We start from the raw sequence: 17,236 nt of genomic DNA on the forward strand, positions 1-17,236 counted from the left end.
GATGGAGTGATGCGAGACACGCGTTCGATCGCAGTTCACTCTTTTTTTTTTCTTTTTTTTTAAATTCAATCCCGGCTTTTTTTTGTATTTTCGGAGAGAAAAAACAAATCATAGAAAGAAAATTTCGAGAGCCGATCGATTTTTTCCTTCTTTCCTTTTGCTTTTTTTTTTACTGAACCCACCTTTTTTGTAGTGGGGGTAACCCGGAAGAGAACAAATAATTGAAACAATAAAATTCCGAGAGCGAATCGATTTGTTCCCCGTTTTTGGCGCCTCTTTTTTGACAAGGAAAAGTTTTGACAGTAATGGAAAATAGAGATTACTAAACGCAAATGTATTGTTTTTTAATAACACCGGCCCACAAAAAAAAAGGGGGCCTGTACTTTTGACCGGACCTACCTATCTTTATGTATTTTGACGCGCTGAATTCGAATCTGAAGTCAGTTTTGCCCGTACACCCTCAAAATTTTGAGTAAATTGCAAAAAACCATAAAAATCGCCAAAAATTAGCATTTTTGGTAAGAAAAAAATTTATGGAACTATAGACCAAGTATGATTTTTATGGCCAAACATCGTCGAGTTGTGAACAAATATTGAAGCTTGTGGGAATTCAGGGGTTATAAACACAGGGAAACGATACGTGATATAGTGAGAACTAAAAAAAATGACGTTTATTTTATAGCTTTGTTGTGAAATTTTTAGTCATGGTATTTGTCCCACAATTTTTTTCGCTGCGCAAAAGCTACACAGCTACAGCTACACAGTTTATTTACCTTGTAAATGCGACAAGTGATGGTACGCCTAGCCGAGTAACATGAATCGTTCGCAAGATCGTTGCAAGCACGGTCCAAGATTTACAAGATCTGAGAACACAGAAATCTTGGGATAGACGAACAGGAACATAGCTGACATATATTATAAGCCCATCGACATTCTACGTTTCTTCCAATTATAAGTGCATTATTCCTTATCTGCAAGTAAATATCAATTTTGGCGTTCTATAAAAGATTTCGCTTTCTGTTGCACTGCGTTAAAAAGATTTCGTCAAGTTTCCTGTTTTAGACGCTCGTGTCTTTTTCCAATAGTTTCATCCAATTCTTCTCTTACCATTGGTGTCATTGAGAGAAAATTGCTCAGCTTCGTCTCCATGTCCATCTCGTACCCGTTCGATTTACGATAATCCGCATCCTCGAAACTTGTATTTCTTCGTCAATCTCGGTCGCTACAGCTGATTTCAGACGCACTGCGCAGACATTTTGCGCATATACAGTGCGCACACACAATGCGCACACCGGAAGTGCTCTAATCCTAGGGGAAATCGCACATTGAATAATTATTTAATATCAATTAAAATATTAACTCTCCAACAGTTTTTTTCTACTCTCAAATCCTCTCGAACGATTCTCAAACGATTAAAAAAAAATTTGAACGTCTAAGTCCATTTTTTGAGGAGATAGAAAATATGGGGGCCAACTTCACACCCAAAATTAAAATCAATTTTCCGGAAAAACTACTAACTCTCAAACGATTTTTCTTTACTCTCAAACCCTCTCAAACGATTCTCAAACGAATTGCATTAATTAGATTTAAATATAACAACTTCGGGGGGCCAACTTCACGGAGGTAATGTTATCGAGCTGGCTTCGTATATTTTTCCATAAACTGCGTGTACAAATATTCGAGAACACCAGGCGTCACATATTTTCATATCAGTACAAAAATAATATATATTAAAAAAAAAAAAAAGTATTCGGACTGGGAATAGTTAATTAATTTGGTTCAGCGTCCGCTAATTGAATCCAAGATTTATCAAATCTGCAGATACTTTTATTCGCTGACATTCATAACTGAAACAAAAATAATCCCGATTCTTGCATTCCTGGAAACATCTGTGCGAGCGGGGACAAGGATGCGATTGGCAACCACTTGCTCGAGCAACCGAGTGTATCTATATATACACGATTGTGGGCCACCTTCGGTGCATGGCCGCCTAGTGTTAGGTCGGAAATGGGCCACCTTCGGTGCGTGGCCACCTAGGTGTCACGTCGACGCTCCAGCCTAGCTGGTATCACGAAAAGCCGAGCGTTGGAGATCTCCCTACTCATCTCTGTGTGACGTCGGGACGGTACCTAGTGGAAATCTCCAGATGTTAGACACCGGAAACATTCACACACAGTTACAGCCAGACTCACATCAGTAGTTTGGGTCACCAATTACCGATTAAGTATTGAAATACACCGGACAACGGGCATTCTGTCGCTCTAGTCGAACGAACCGAAGAGGGAGAAATTGTTGGATAAAAGATTTAATTTGGCTTACCTTTTTGAGAATGTTCTGGATGCGATGACTTGTAGATTGGTGAGAGGTTTTAGTGGAATAACTGACTTTAATATTTGGATATTTTGACTAACTTGGTTTATTCTATAAGTTTGATATTTAAGAGTCACAAACGCAGAGTTACACAGTGTAAGATCTTAAACTTAGTATGACAAAATGGATTTTAAGCTCACTGGACTTTTGGGCAGAGTAACGTTGTATGAAAGTTGAAATGCAAAAGGCTAAAGGATTTTACCGCGAGACTGTACCGGAACTAGATGACGAATCTGGAGGTAGAAACACAAGAGAGCGATCGAGTGATCGGTCGCCCTTTTTATAGGGGTCGATCGTTGCGCAGAACGATCCCCCTCTCTAGTTTTTTGGTCGCCTTTGCGCACCTCCCCTCTTTTCTAGGAATTCTAATTAGGGCACGACATCTTCGCCGCATGCACGCCTGTGATCTTAGTTCTTTAGCTATTACTATATTGTAGATTTTTACGTATGGTATATCGCTGCTTGGTGCGGTGGTGTAGGTGCGTGGACTTGGTTCCGTAGTTCTCCGAACTGCGTGAGCTTTTCGTTGTGTCGCCAGCCCCCTTTGGGGCGCCAGCCCCCCTTTGGCCCTCCGCGGCCACTTAACTTCTTCCTGTTTACTTCTTAATGTTTTTACTATCTTACTCGTTACAAAGTCCATATGTCATGAAGATGATTTATCTTGACCTTGGAGATTTGTTGATTAAAGTTATTCTTGGATATGAAGGTCACAACTCAAAACACTTTTTATCGTGTTAACGTTTCGGCCCTGGTGGGGGCCCTCCTCAGAACAATTTTATTTAAATATCTGTCACGAACAAAATAAAATAAAATAATATACAAATAGGTTTGACAAAATAAGACATTTTGGTGTAAATAATATGCAAGGTGTTGAAGCAAGTATAAAAGCGGATTTACCTCATATGAGATGACACTTCCAATTAACTAAATGAGTGTTGGTAAATGATAAATGAATAGAAAAAAAGGCAATAAAGACAAAAACCGAAACACACTACGTTGGCAACACGTAACTCCCACGAATTCATAATTATAGTTGGTTTGTTAAAAAGAAATAAAATACACAGCCGTTATGGTTGAGTCAGAGCACATGAGCACACGTGGAACGTCTAGTGTGTAGTGGGAGGAGATCGATCTCGATAGTTATCAGAGCAACACAGAGTCAAAGGGTTAAACGGAAAACAAAATTTTTTTGTTAAGGAGGTAAAATCGAGAGCAAGCTCAGTCGGTAATGGACAATTTACAATGGTCGTATCACAGAGGTATAAATATTACTTAGATGTTCTATGTCTTGTTTACGGTTGACAGAATTAGGATGTGCTACTATATTGCACATTTCTAACAGTAGCCTATTATAATACAAAGGTTCAACATCAATAATGCTGGCTTGAGAATAATTAAAAGAGTGGTCGAAATCGATGGCATGTCTCGTCAATGCAGTATAATTATCCTCGTGTTCATGGATATTGCGTTTATGTTCAGTTATCCTGGTGTGTAGTTGTCTACTAGTTTGGCCTATGTAAACCTTGTTGCAATGATTGCAAGGTATTTTGTAAACTACACCCGAGCGATTGACCAGGGGTAAGGGGTCTTTACCCGAATCAAACATCGAGGATATATCATGTGCACATTTGCCCACAAATTGAATTTTGTACTTGGAAAATGTTCTGTTAAGTGACTCAAACAAACCCGCAACATATGGGATGGAAATATAGCTTTTTTGAATGGTTTGTGTAGTAGTTGTACCGAAATTATTGTTATGGCTGGTAGATGACAAGATGGAATCATATTTAAACTTTATATGTTTGTTAAGCAGGCGAGGTGGATAATCGTTCTTACGTAGTACCTGCTGAATCAAGGACAAATTTTTATTGTGAAATTCCATACTTGAGAGTCGGATCGCTCTGTCCACTAGGCAATTAATCGTTCCAATTTTGTATGATCTGGGATGGTGAGAATGGTAATTTAAATACCTTTGTGACCAAGTAGCCTTGTGGAACCAATCAGTTTTAATGAGCTGATTATCATTGATAATCAGGACATCTAAAAAGTTAATTTGGTGATTAGACTCTAATTCAGATGTAAATTGTAGTCTCGGATGGAAACTGTTGAAAACTGAAAGCATTTCTGCGACTTTATGCGAAGGGACAGCTGTAATTATGTCGTCTACGTATCTGAAAAAGAATGAAGGCTTGAAGTCTAGTTTATTAAGACAGTGTTGTTCAAGGTCATCCAAAACCAAATCAGACAAAATTGGAGAGAGCGGTGAGCCCATCGGTAAACCATACGTTTGAGCATATATGTTGTGGTTAAATTTAAATATGGCAGCCTTAAAACATATTTGCAATGCTTTTAAGAGTTCATTACATGGGACCGGAATTTTGTCCACCAGCTGATGCCAGCGCTGTTTGACAGCGTTAATTGCAAGATCTTGTGGTACATTAGTGAATAAGGATATAACATCCAGTGAAACTAAAATATAATCAGCTGGAAGACAAAGGTCACTAATAGCATTAACCAACGCAAAACTATCTCTTATCCGTGACAAGGGAGGTGTGATGTTGTTACCTATCCATTTACTGAGGAAGCGAGCCAGATTAATCGTCGGACTATCAGTGAAGGACACAATAATTCGTACCGGTGTATCCGGTTTGTGGATTTTCGGTAGTCCGTAAGCTCTAGGTGGTAAACAATCCGTTTTTGCAATTTGACGTCTCAGTTGATTAGAGATGAATTTGCTATTAACCCAATCAGTTGTTAGTTTTTTTATTTCTTGTTGCAAAGTAGAGGTGAGATCGTATCTAACAACTTTATGAAAATTATTGTTAGACAGTTGTTGCAACATTTTAGCCTCGTACATTAGTTTGTTCATAACAACAGTCTTGTTTCCCTTATCCGCCTTCAAGAAAAGCAAGTCCTGATTGTTGTTTTGGAAGATCTTGGTTTCTTTGATTTTATGAAGGACTTCCTTGTCGGCGTTAAGGGAAGCAGGAGTGTTAATGAACTTTTTTATTGTGTTGGTGAAATCTTGCCGGGCCGTATTACGAGAATTAGAAGGAATGCAGGAAATCTTTGATTCGAAATCCGATATGAGTTTGCTGGTTGGGATGCGGTTATTGTTAAAAGGAATGCCATATTTAGGTCCCATTTTTAGTACGTCAATAACATTAACCGGAATATCAGTGCTGCTGAGGTTTACTAACCAATTTTCAGAGGTCGTGTCAATTGGATTAAAATTGAGTCGTTTTTTGTTATTGATCAGAATAGCTAACTTGTTGATGTTAGCCGTCTTGTAAGCGTTGAAGGCCGGTTCTAATTTCAAGTATTGCGTGTCGAAGAATTTTTTTTTTGGATGACCTTGAACAACACTGTCTTAATAAACTAGACTTCAAGCCTTCATTCTTTTTCAGATACGTAGACGACATAATTACAGCTGTCCCTTCGCATAAAGTCGCAGAAATGCTTTCAGTTTTCAACAGTTTCCATCCGAGACTACAATTTACATCTGAATTAGAGTCTAATCACCAAATTAACTTTTTAGATGTCCTGATTATCAATGATAATCAGCTCATTAAAACTGATTGGTTCCACAAGGCTACTTGGTCACAAAGGTATTTAAATTACCATTCTCACCATCCCAGATCATACAAAATTGGAACGATTAATTGCCTAGTGGACAGAGCGATCCGACTCTCAAGTATGGAATTTCACAATAAAAATTTGTCCTTGATTCAGCAGGTACTACGTAAGAACGATTATCCACCTCGCCTGCTTAACAAACATATAAAGTTTAAATATGATTCCATCTTGTCATCTACCAGCCATAACAATAATTTCGGTACAACTACTACACAAACCATTCAAAAAAGCTATATTTCCATCCCATATGTTGCGGGTTTGTTTGAGTCACTTAACAGAACATTTTCCAAGTACAAAATTCAATTTGTGGGCAAATGTGCACATGATATATCCTCGATGTTTGATTCGGGTAAAGACCCCTTACCCCTGGTCAATCGCTCGGGTGTAGTTTACAAAATACCTTGCAATCATTGCAACAAGGTTTACATAGGCCAAACTAGTAGACAACTACACACCAGGATAACTGAACATAAACGCAATATCCATGAACACGAGGATAATTATACTGCATTGACGAGACATGCCATCGATTTCGACCACTCTTTTAATTATTCTCAAGCCAGCATTATTGATGTTGAACCTTTGTATTATAATAGGCTACTGTTAGAAATGTGCAATATAGTAGCACATCCTAATTCTGTCAACCGTAAACAAGACATAGAACATCTAAGTAATATTTATACCTCTGTGATACGACCATTGTAAATTGTCCATTACCGACTGAGCTTGCTCTCGATTTTACCTCCTTAACAAAAAAATTTTGTTTTCCGTTTAACCCTTTGACTCTGTGTTGCTCTGATAACTATCGAGATCGATCTCCTCCCACTACACACTAGACGTTCCACGTGTGCTCATGTGCTCTGACTCAACCATAACGGCTGTGTATTTTATTTCTTTTTAACAAACCAACTATAATTATGAATTCGTGGGAGTTACGTGTTGCCAACGTAGTGTGTTTCGGTTTTTGTCTTTATTGCCTTTTTTTCTATTCATTTATCATTTACCAACACTCATTTAGTTAATTGGAAGTGTCATCTCATATGAGGTAAATCCGCTTTTATACTTGCTTCAACACCTTGCATATTATTTACACCAAAATGTCTTATTTTGTCAAACCTATTTGTATATTATTTTATTTTATTTTGTTCGTGACAGATATTTAAATAAAATTGTTCTGAGGAGGGCCCCCACCAGGGCCGAAACGTTAACACGATAAAAAGTGTTTTGAGTTGTGACCTTCATATCCAAGAATAACTTTAGTCCATATGTCATATTGGTTACCCGTCGTTTGTTAGTTTTATAGCTGTATCTATATAGAGTTACATATGTATTATAATCGATTACTGTCGATATTAACCTGGAGCACAATAGCGATTGTTTATGAAACATAGTTTGCTATTTGCTTAACATTATTAGAATCGCGCTGCTGCGAATATCCTTAGCTGTTTGTGTTGTAGCTATCTTAACAGATTTAGAGTATTTAGTAATTTGATAATTCATAGCTTTAGAGCAGGTTCACATGTGTGCTTTTTGTATATAATTCTCTCCTGTAATTGTTAATTCTTATATTGATATAAATCGGCTTGGAAGCTTCTAGAACGTTTTCGTTTCGTCGGTAAGTTTCCTAATGTATTCTCTAGGTGAAGCTCTGTATGGCTCCACATTGGAGATCTGCATTGCCTTCAAAACGTTGCGCGTGTTGCCTACATTACGGCGTTACGGAGGAAGGTATAGTTCATGCTGGGTAATTAGTATTCACGGTTTTGGTGGTTTTGCAGTCTCTGGTTTTATGGGTATTGCAGCAGTGCTATCTTTACATTATGTTGGTTATGCATTTATCTATGGTTTTACAGTCTTCTATACTCCAGGCTATATAGTAAAGCGTATATTGCTTACAGTATAGCTCTCAGCTCCGAATGCACAAATGGCATTGTCGAGTGCTATCTAATAATTGGGTATAATCGTGTTAGTTAATTATGGTGTTAATATGACAGTGATATATAATAACGTATAATAATATTATAGTTCTCTGTAGTACGAAGATCTCGTAACATGGTTTTTAAGCCCTGGCTAGTGAATTTCATAGTTATTTCCATCTAGAGATATTTCAAATAGTTAGACAGTTGTTTTAATTTCTTATGGTTACAAGATTCTCGTACTTGGAGTTTGGTTAGTTGATAAAAGTAACATGCAGTAATAATAGTCGATAAAACATACGGACGTTCCGGTCGGATGTTACACTGGTATCACGAAAAGCCGAGCGTTGGAGATCTCCCTACTCATCTCTGATACAAGTTCTATGTCCATTGGCGTGATCAGGACGATAACCCAAGACGCGAAATTAATCATAAATTTGGTTTAATTATTGCAGATTATCCAACTGTGTCCCAATGAAGTTGTGAAAAATAATCATCAGGTCAAAACCCAGTTCTTAGCGCATCAGAATGAACGTGTTGCGGTTCGTGCCGAACGTGATCTGTAGCATCACAAAATGTGATGGTTATGTAGCAAGATATTATGCCTTCAAGTCGGCTCTCAAAATAAAATGGGTTCGGCCCGAAAAAATTCCATTTTACAAGCCAGAAAAAACCGGGGACCTTGGTTTGAATTTGAAAGTAACGTCGAAAGATTTTGCTGGTAGATTTGGCGAGTCTAAAGAATTGCAAGAGTACGTGTTCTGTTCTTTGTCAGACTTTGCATACATTTTGGCCTTCATTTGATACCTTTCTTTTGCATTCAATTTCCTGAAAAGGTTTCATTTTTCATATCAACAATTTTTAGCGCCAACGAAGTAGTCAAGAAGCTGTTTACGCTAGAATATCTTCCAGAAATGGAAACAAGAAAAATGAAACGAAACGAAGCAGTCGCTCTTGTAAGGAGGCATGAATTAGACTGGGGCTCAATGGAGGCAAAACGTATGTTATTCAACAGTATTTTGCTATGAATTACTTATCCTTGTTGTGAAAATACAAATCAATTATCTATTACAGTTGCAAAGATGACCGCTATTATTCAAGACATGCAAAAAACAATGGATAAATTTCCTAGGAATGCAATCCTCAAAGTTGAACTCAATGAACTCATTCATAAGCGGAAAAAATTCCTCGGATATTTACGCCAATGGGACTATAAACGATTCGAATGGATTCTTGAGAAGCTCAACTTGGTCTATAAACCATATCCTCCGTAAGTCATATTATGATTGAATAATGTCAAGATCGTAAGTCATACCATTTAAGATTCAGATGATTTAAGTAGATCATTTATTTGTTTCGTTATGTCAACAAATATAGCAAACTCCTAAAGTAAGTAACAAATCGATTTCTAGAAAACTTCTCCCAGTAACGCGGAAAGACTCACTCCGCAAGCTAACCCAAAAACATTGTGATGAAATTGTACAAAAAAAGTTGGATGCTTACAAAGCTGAGCTGACCTTAAAGCAAAAACAATTCTTCAAAGAAAAATCAGAAAAGCTTGCCTTCATCAGACAAGAAGAGTTGGAATGTGAGTTAGAACCTACTATTACCGAAGAAGAAATACAAGAAGCCAAGAATAAGTACGAATCGCTTTAATAAACATATTTCTTTACCCAAATGACTTGGACCCTGTATATACATATGAATAAAAATTATATACCAAATATTATCCGAATAGCGACTGATGATTGAACTAAAATTGAAATAGAAAAATGTTGAATAACTAAGTATTAAGTGATATATGTAAACCATGATTCCATTTTATTTAATTTATTACATTACAAGATGATGTTAAAAATATTCAGTCAGACGTTTAAACATGACTCCTTTTAAAATATTAATTATAGCCAAAATACAGTTTGTTCGAATACATTATATGCTCTAGGGTGATCCTTATTTGGCAATCGGAAAAATTTTCATTGGAAGGCCCTCAGATCTGTTCCAAATCATTAAAAAAAATCTGTCTCAAGTTTCAATCCTTTACACCACTGGAACACATGCCGCTAACGTCTGAAAGTTTTAAATGCAAAATACATATAGTTTTTATAATCAGTTCTTTCATTTTGTATGACTTTGGTTTAAATTCAGAGATCAATTTGAAACTTGGCAGAGTTTTTCCTTATAATAATAGAAACAAACCGTGAAAATTTCACAATTTTATTAATTTAAAATATATTTTTTTTTTATACAAGCTTAATAGTATCACTTTTATTAGGCTCGTATATAAGGAAATAATAATTATAGGATTTTGAAATTTTCAAGGATTGTTCCTATCATAAGCAACAACTCTGCCAAGTTTCAAATAGGTCCCTCAATTTATACCAAAGTCATACAAAACGAAATAACTAGTTCTAAAAACTACATGTATTTTACATTCAACGCTTACACAGCTTAGAGGCACGTGTTCCAGTTGACGTAGAGGCTTGAAACTTTACACAGATTTTTTTTTAATGATTTGGAACAGATCTGGGGGGCGCCCCAATGAAAATTTTTCTGATCCCCACATAATGACCAATGTAATACGCACACATATGTTGAAGAGAAGTCGCAAAAAAGAAAATTGACGGTGCAGTTTAGAAATTAATTATACTAACATTAGTCGGTTATATTCATATATGACAGATTAAATTCTCCATCAAATACTCCGAAACATGGTTATTGTTCTTTGTTGTTCGTTTTTCAGTTTGTTGTGTTATTTTAAACTGCAAAGTATGAATTGTCCTTGGAAGCGTTATAGACTTCATCTGTGCCTGGACCGTTTATTATTACTTTTTTTTGCACTGCTTGAAGACGATCTATTTTTGTGAGAATCTTTGCTATTGGTATGGCTGTCCTTGACTGGTGTAGTTACGTGATCTATACCTCCGTTAGACATCGGCCCATTAGTAAACTGAACGTTACTGTTGTCTGCGTTACTTAGAGTACCATTATTCTGGGAATAACTTGTTTGAACCAAGGTGTGATTTTTACCACTTGTTTCTTTGTTATTGCCTGCCGTTAACACTGAATTTGTAAAGCTGCAATTGTCCTCGCTCCCGCTGTTACCAGCTTGAGATTCCGACTCGCTGTACCGCTCAACTGGAATCATTTTTCTCTCGTGAATAGTTAAAAAAAAAATAAATAAATAAATAAAAAATAAAGGGAAAAGCGAGTCTGTTGACACAGCTTAATTACAGAAGTCATTTTTAGTTCTAATCTTCATAGTTTACTTCAACTAGAATTCTAATAAACTTTATTCATTAAATTGTCTATTTTGTTGATTCAAGTTATCAAAAAAGACTAAGGTTGTTGAACAAACTTTGCATTCATGGTAATGTAACAGTAAAAAAAGTGATAGACCAAAATCAAAGAGCCAATAGAATATATATATATTATCACAAGACCAGTGTTTATACATATATGTATACTGTCACTGCACATAGAACAAAAAAAAATAATATCGACTATTTTTTTTTTCACTTTATACTCCAAAAACTTGGTTGGTAGAGACCTCAAAAACATTCTCTCCAAGTATGAGCTCTTAATTTTAATAGGAAGGTCCTTCGCCTCGCAGTTTTATATTTTTTTCTTATGGTGAGGAAGAAAAATACATATCTTGGTATCTACTATTTATAAAAAAAAAATTCGTTTCATATTTTCGTAGGAAATTGAATTCTCTACAAAAAAGGTCTCTTACAATTTTTTTGTATACCTCACTGTTCAGAAGTTATTGAAGGTTAAATTTTGATCATTTTAAGGAAGATGTCTTTTTTTTTTTATGAATTTTATAACCTTTCAACAAAAAGTCATTATAATACGCGCAACTCATGGTTGTGTCGGAAATTTACTGCTCTACAATAATGGTCTCTTATGATTAGTCGATTAAATTAACCGTTCAGAAGATATTCACCGTCAAACTTCAATGCACACTATTTTTAATAGTTTTTGTACAAATTTTGCCAAAACTCATGAATTAAATTGAAATTGTTTGAATTTGTACAAATTTCCCCGAAACTCATGAATTAAATTGGAATTGTTTTAATTATTAACAAAAAACTGTTAAAAATAGTGTGCATTGAAGTTTGACGGTGAATATCTTCTGAACGGTTAATTTAATCGACTAATCATAAGAGACCATTATTGTAGAGCAGTAAATTTCCGACACAACCACGAGTTGCGCGTATTATAATGACTTTTTGTTGAAGAGTTATAAAATTCTAAAAAAAAACGACATCTACCTTAAAATGATCAAACTTCAACCTTTAATAACTTCTGAACAGTTAGGATACAAAAAAATTGTAAGAGACCTTTTTTGTACAGAATTCAATTTCCTACGAAAATATGAGACGAATGTTTTTTTTATAAATAGTAGATACCGAGATATGTATTTTTCTTCCTCACCATAAGAAAAAAATAGAAAACTGCAAGGAGGAGGACCTTCCTATTAAAATTAAGAGCTCATACTTGGAGAGAATGTTTTTGAGGTCGCTACCAACCAAGTTTTCGGAGTATAAAGTAGAAAAAAAATAGTCGATTTTTTTGGCCTACCCTAATATATATATATATATATATAGAATGCGTATTCGAAAATTTCAGGTGACTTGAAAAATTAACGACGGAGCCAGGAATCGAACCTGGTGTCTAGAGATGCTTTACCAGAGACTTACTCCACTAGACCACCTAGCCGCCTGACTTCCGTCGTTAATTTTTTAACTCACCTGAAATTTTCGAATCTGCATTCTCTACGAATTTTTCTCACGTAAAAATATATATGACTTCTTCATATCATTCTGATGATCGGCCGGATCCGGTCCAAATGGCTTGATACAGGAGTGTAATGAGTTACACTCACAAACAAGCCACGATTACATACTGTCTCAAACTGTGTCTCTTTCGACGAATTCTTCAACTTCTATATGTATATATCAACTTCTATATAGAATATATATATATTAGGGTGCTTTTTTTTTGGACTATTTTTTTTTTTTCGGTCCCATCGTGAAATTTTGTTGGAAATACAACAAAAAAAATTCCCTGAAAGATTGAGCCCTTAATATTAATATTAAGTGCTCGCCCAAGGCATGTAAAGATTTCCCGCTTAAAATACACGTAAACTTTAATTTTTTTCTTTAAAACATCTACAGTTCAGAGGCATTCTATGGTGTAGTCTAGGACGTCAGTAGGTTTTCTTCGGAATGAAATGCTCTACAAAAGTGCTCATTGCGGTGAAGTCGTAACTCACACCGGCGAAGTCGTACGGGCCACCCAAACCCAATTTTTTCATGAAATTCTTGTCTTTTTGCCCGTATCTCGTAAATAACAAGAGCTACAAAAAAAAAAAATATTCAACAATCAATAATTCGACAATTTAACTCAATAATTCATGAAAATTCCATACTTCCTCACCTTAAAAGCCCAATATCTCAATAAATATCGATGTTAGCAATTTGGTTTTCTGGAACTTTTTTGTAGGAAATTAAATTTCCTACAAATTTGTTGAATATTTTTTTTTTTGTAGCTCTTGTTATTTACGAGATACGGGCAAAAAGACAAGAATTTCATGAAAAAATTGGGTTTGGGTGGCCCGTACGACTTCGCCGGTGTGAGTTACGACTTCACCGCAATGAGCACTTTTGTAGAGCATTTCATTCCGAAGAAAACCTACTGACGTCCTAGACTACACCATAGAATGCCTCTGAACTGTAGATGTTTTGAAGAAAAAAATTAAAGTTTACGTGTATTTTAAGCGGGAAATCTTTACATGCCTTGGGCGAGCACTTAATATTAATATTAAGGGCTCAATCTTTCAGGGAATTTTTTTTATTGTATTTCCAACAGAATTTCACGATGGGACCGAAAAAAAAAACAAAATAGTCCAAAAAAAAGCACCCTAATATATATGGGGCATTCCACGCCAATTCGACCTGGGTTTTACCCTTGAACGCGCGATTTTTTCTATGATTCTTCTCAGTTTGAAACGTACTCAATTTTTTTTTCGACTCAATTTGAATTTTCTACAATTTTTAGAAACGATTTTATCGACCGTCCGAAATTAGAAATTTGAAAAAATTATGAAAAATCCTGCGTCAGATATAAAAATTTTCAAGCTTGGACCCGGAGTGGGCCGATCTTCCTTTCTTACTATTTACAAACTGTTACTGACAAAAACACATTAAAAAAATTAGAAGCGAGAGTTATTTTACTATGAATGGTTGCTGGAACATTTTCGTGTGTGTGTAGATACTATATTGACAGAGTGAATTACTAACGACTGAATGGTTTAATGCACTTGCACTACAAATTGAAAGCAAGACCAGTTGTTTTGTCTGGACGACCAGTGTTTATAAATTCAGGTGACAGGTCAATGCAATGTATGTAACCTCGAAAATTTCGACATCTAGTGGTCATATGAATTTATGAATCCTGGTTGCCTTGACAAAACAACTGCTCTTGCTCTTGTATTTTAGCGCATGCGCTTTCAATCATTCGGTTCTTTAAGAATTCACTCTGGTTATAGTGGTATACTTATACAAAGTGAATAGCTACGGTTGAACGATATAACGAACTCGCTTGTGCTAAAATTCTAGAGCAAAAGCAGTTGTTTTGTCAGGACAACCGAAATTTGTTAGCTTACATACATACATTGCGGCAACCTATCACCTGAACTTATAATAGTTGGACATCCTGGCAAAACAACTGGTTTTGCTTTAGAATTCTAGCACATGCGCGTTAGGCTACTCGACCGTTAGCTACTTTGTATATATATGTATGTGTTTAAAAAAAAAAAAAAAAAAAAAAAAATGGATTCTTCCTAACACTACCCGATAAAATGCCTGTTTGGGACCTAAAAATAAGCTCTTAAAAATTGAGCCACGAGATATTTACGAAATGCAAAATCACAACTTCAAATATTCACTTTTCTTTTCCAAAACAATTTTTTTTTTTTTTCAAATCTTCAGATTTCATATATTAATTTTCAATTCTCAATAAAATAGAAATTTCATATCAAATCCCAAATTTTGTTGATCGACTGAATTGACAAAAAAAAAAATTGTTTTGGAAAAGAAAAGTCAATATTTGAAGTTGTAATTTTGCATTTTGTAAATATCTTGATAAATACGCAATATATGAAAAAATCACAACAGACTTTTTGTCATATATGTTATATTTTGGGAGATTTTTAGGAAAAAGTGAAAAAAAAAAAAAAAACGAACCATCAACCGCGCCAGTTCTTACGCAAAAGCTATGTGGCTCAAATTTTAAGAGGTTATTTTTTAGGTTCCAAACAGGTATTTTATCGGGTAGCGTTAAAAAAAATCCAAAAAAATTTTTTATATATATATAGAGATATATGAGTTTACAGGTATGTAACAAGGTAAGAACATGATGTAGCTCAAGATAAACACAACTATCAAGTATAAAGCTGTGGTGTGTACAGTGAAATTATAAAGGATTGGGTAATTTTCTGGTAAAACAGCATCGATAATGGAAATAGATTTATGGAACAACAAAATAGACAACAATAGTGCCAGATAAAAGGGTGAGAATTCAAAATTTAGTTATGGATATCCATTGTGGACCTTACTTTTGTCTTGTGTATTTTCCAGTATTCCATTCACAGCCTGTAACAAAAGATATAATTTTCAATAAACTTCTCCTGTTTGGCTTGGATTACTTAGGATCACTTAAATAAAATTTGCCTATACAATAATTTAAAATACAACAAATATTTGTTTAATTAAGGATAATATAGCATACTTACAGCAACAGATGTGATTGACGATTTGGAAAACAGCCGTTCTGCTTCTTTGAACTTTCTGTTGCGCTTATCTGCCTTACTATTTGTGTTCTTATTGCTTGCTAAATAACGATCCCAGCCTCGTATAATATTCCCATACAGTTGCGTATCCTCAAGATAGCTTCCCTCAAAAGCATATATCTGTCGTTCTAAATTTGCTAGCGTGTCCTAAAATTGAATTTTTCCTATTTGTCACTCAAAATTTAGCGGCTTCGTTTCAAATTTCCTTAGAGCCAATTGGTTCGTCTTTCGTGATTGTAGTTAAGCGCTTAATAAATCGCGATCCGAGTAGAAATATATGATTATAACTTCGAAATTGAATCAAACATCAGGGACGAGAACGAGTCAACGTACGACATGAGGCATTAGTTTGGAACATAGATTATAAACGGGTGATATCCTAAGATGTAAAGTTTATCCAAATACATGCTTGTCTTTACTAATTTTACGGTATTATTGGTATCGTACTGTACGGCAGATCGGACGGGGTTTAATACCAAAACCTTTTGGCAAAATATATTATATTTATTATATAGTATATTTGACTCACCGCTATTTCAGCCTTACGCTTAACAAGCTCTGCTAACTCTGTCCGCAAATCCACTGATGATTTAGTTGACATAGTTTTGACAAGTTTCTTTTGCAATTTCGTGTCTTATAAGTTAAAAATTTGCTTCACACTAAATAATTGCATGTAAGTCAGAGCACGGTCTTCTTGCATGCAGCTCAGTCACGCATGCAGGCTGGGAAGTCGTAGGGTGAGGGGAGACTCAAATAGTCTGGCAAAGCGTAGTGCTCATTTTCGCCAGTTGGAGCAGTACAGGCTTGGGGTAAGCCAATCAAGAGTTAGCTTTGAACAGCTGTGTTATGACAGAACATGAGCGTTGACTGAAGTATACTATAAGCTAACTGATCAATAGACTGAGGCCGTGTTCGAAAATGACTGACAGTACTGTCAGCAATCTTTTATCTCTTTTGCGCTTCCAGGTTCGTGGATAGCTCTGACTCTGTCTTAGGGAATTTTCAGTACTGTCAGTCCACTTACGAACACGGCCTGAATCTCATGAAGTCTTCAATTCTATAAAATATGCAATTAAACTACAAGTGGCAAAGAAAAGTAACAAATCTGATACGTTGGTGACATTAAACAATTTGTCATCAACCAGTCATTCCGATGCACAATTCCTTTTGTTGAAAAAAAATTCAGTGCATTGATAAAATGGTAACAGATAGGCTAAGACTGTATGCCGAGCCCGGCGCAAGTCCGGCAGCGGCAACCTCCGGCATGCCGCACCGCACTGCGTTGAGATCAAAATATTTTAATTTTTTTCGCAGTACCGCACGTCATTCGGCTAAAGTGGAGAACCTTAGGGGCCATTCGGAATCTGGCAAAGCTCAAATCATGGCTCAAATAATAGTGAACGCGACGTAGGTTATGTCATATAAAACAGTTTATGAAAACAAACCATCAATAACA

The 17,236-nt window shown here is 35.7% G+C and overlaps 2 protein-coding genes across 2 annotated transcripts; one reads left to right on the top strand and one right to left on the bottom strand.

Annotated features, from left to right (window-relative positions):
* The first annotated feature begins 8,250 nt into the window (after positions 1 to 8,250).
* bonsai (small ribosomal subunit protein uS15m) lies at positions 8,251 to 10,526 on the top strand. The gene is made up of 4 exons (XM_046634506.2): positions 8,251 to 8,674; positions 8,788 to 8,921; positions 8,997 to 9,192; positions 9,335 to 10,526. The coding sequence occupies exons 1-4, from the start codon at positions 8,451 to 8,453 to the stop codon at positions 9,576 to 9,578; spliced, it is 798 nt and encodes a 265-aa protein (XP_046490462.1). The 5' UTR covers positions 8,251 to 8,450; the 3' UTR covers positions 9,579 to 10,526.
* Positions 9,721 to 16,504, bottom strand: Eaf6 (chromatin modification-related protein EAF6/MEAF6). The gene is made up of 4 exons (XM_046634507.2): positions 16,310 to 16,504; positions 15,724 to 15,927; positions 15,547 to 15,583; positions 9,721 to 11,060 (listed from the first exon to the last, which is right to left on the bottom strand). Exons 1-4 carry the CDS (start codon positions 16,379 to 16,381, stop codon positions 10,723 to 10,725), a joined length of 651 nt encoding a protein of 216 aa, XP_046490463.1. The 5' UTR covers positions 16,382 to 16,504; the 3' UTR covers positions 9,721 to 10,722.
* Positions 16,505 to 17,236: the final 732 nt, after the last annotated feature.

The sequence above is a fragment of the Neodiprion pinetum genome, chromosome 7 (genome assembly GCF_021155775.2).
Source record: "Neodiprion pinetum isolate iyNeoPine1 chromosome 7, iyNeoPine1.2, whole genome shotgun sequence".
NCBI classification, from domain to species: Eukaryota; Metazoa; Arthropoda; class Insecta; order Hymenoptera; family Diprionidae; genus Neodiprion; species Neodiprion pinetum.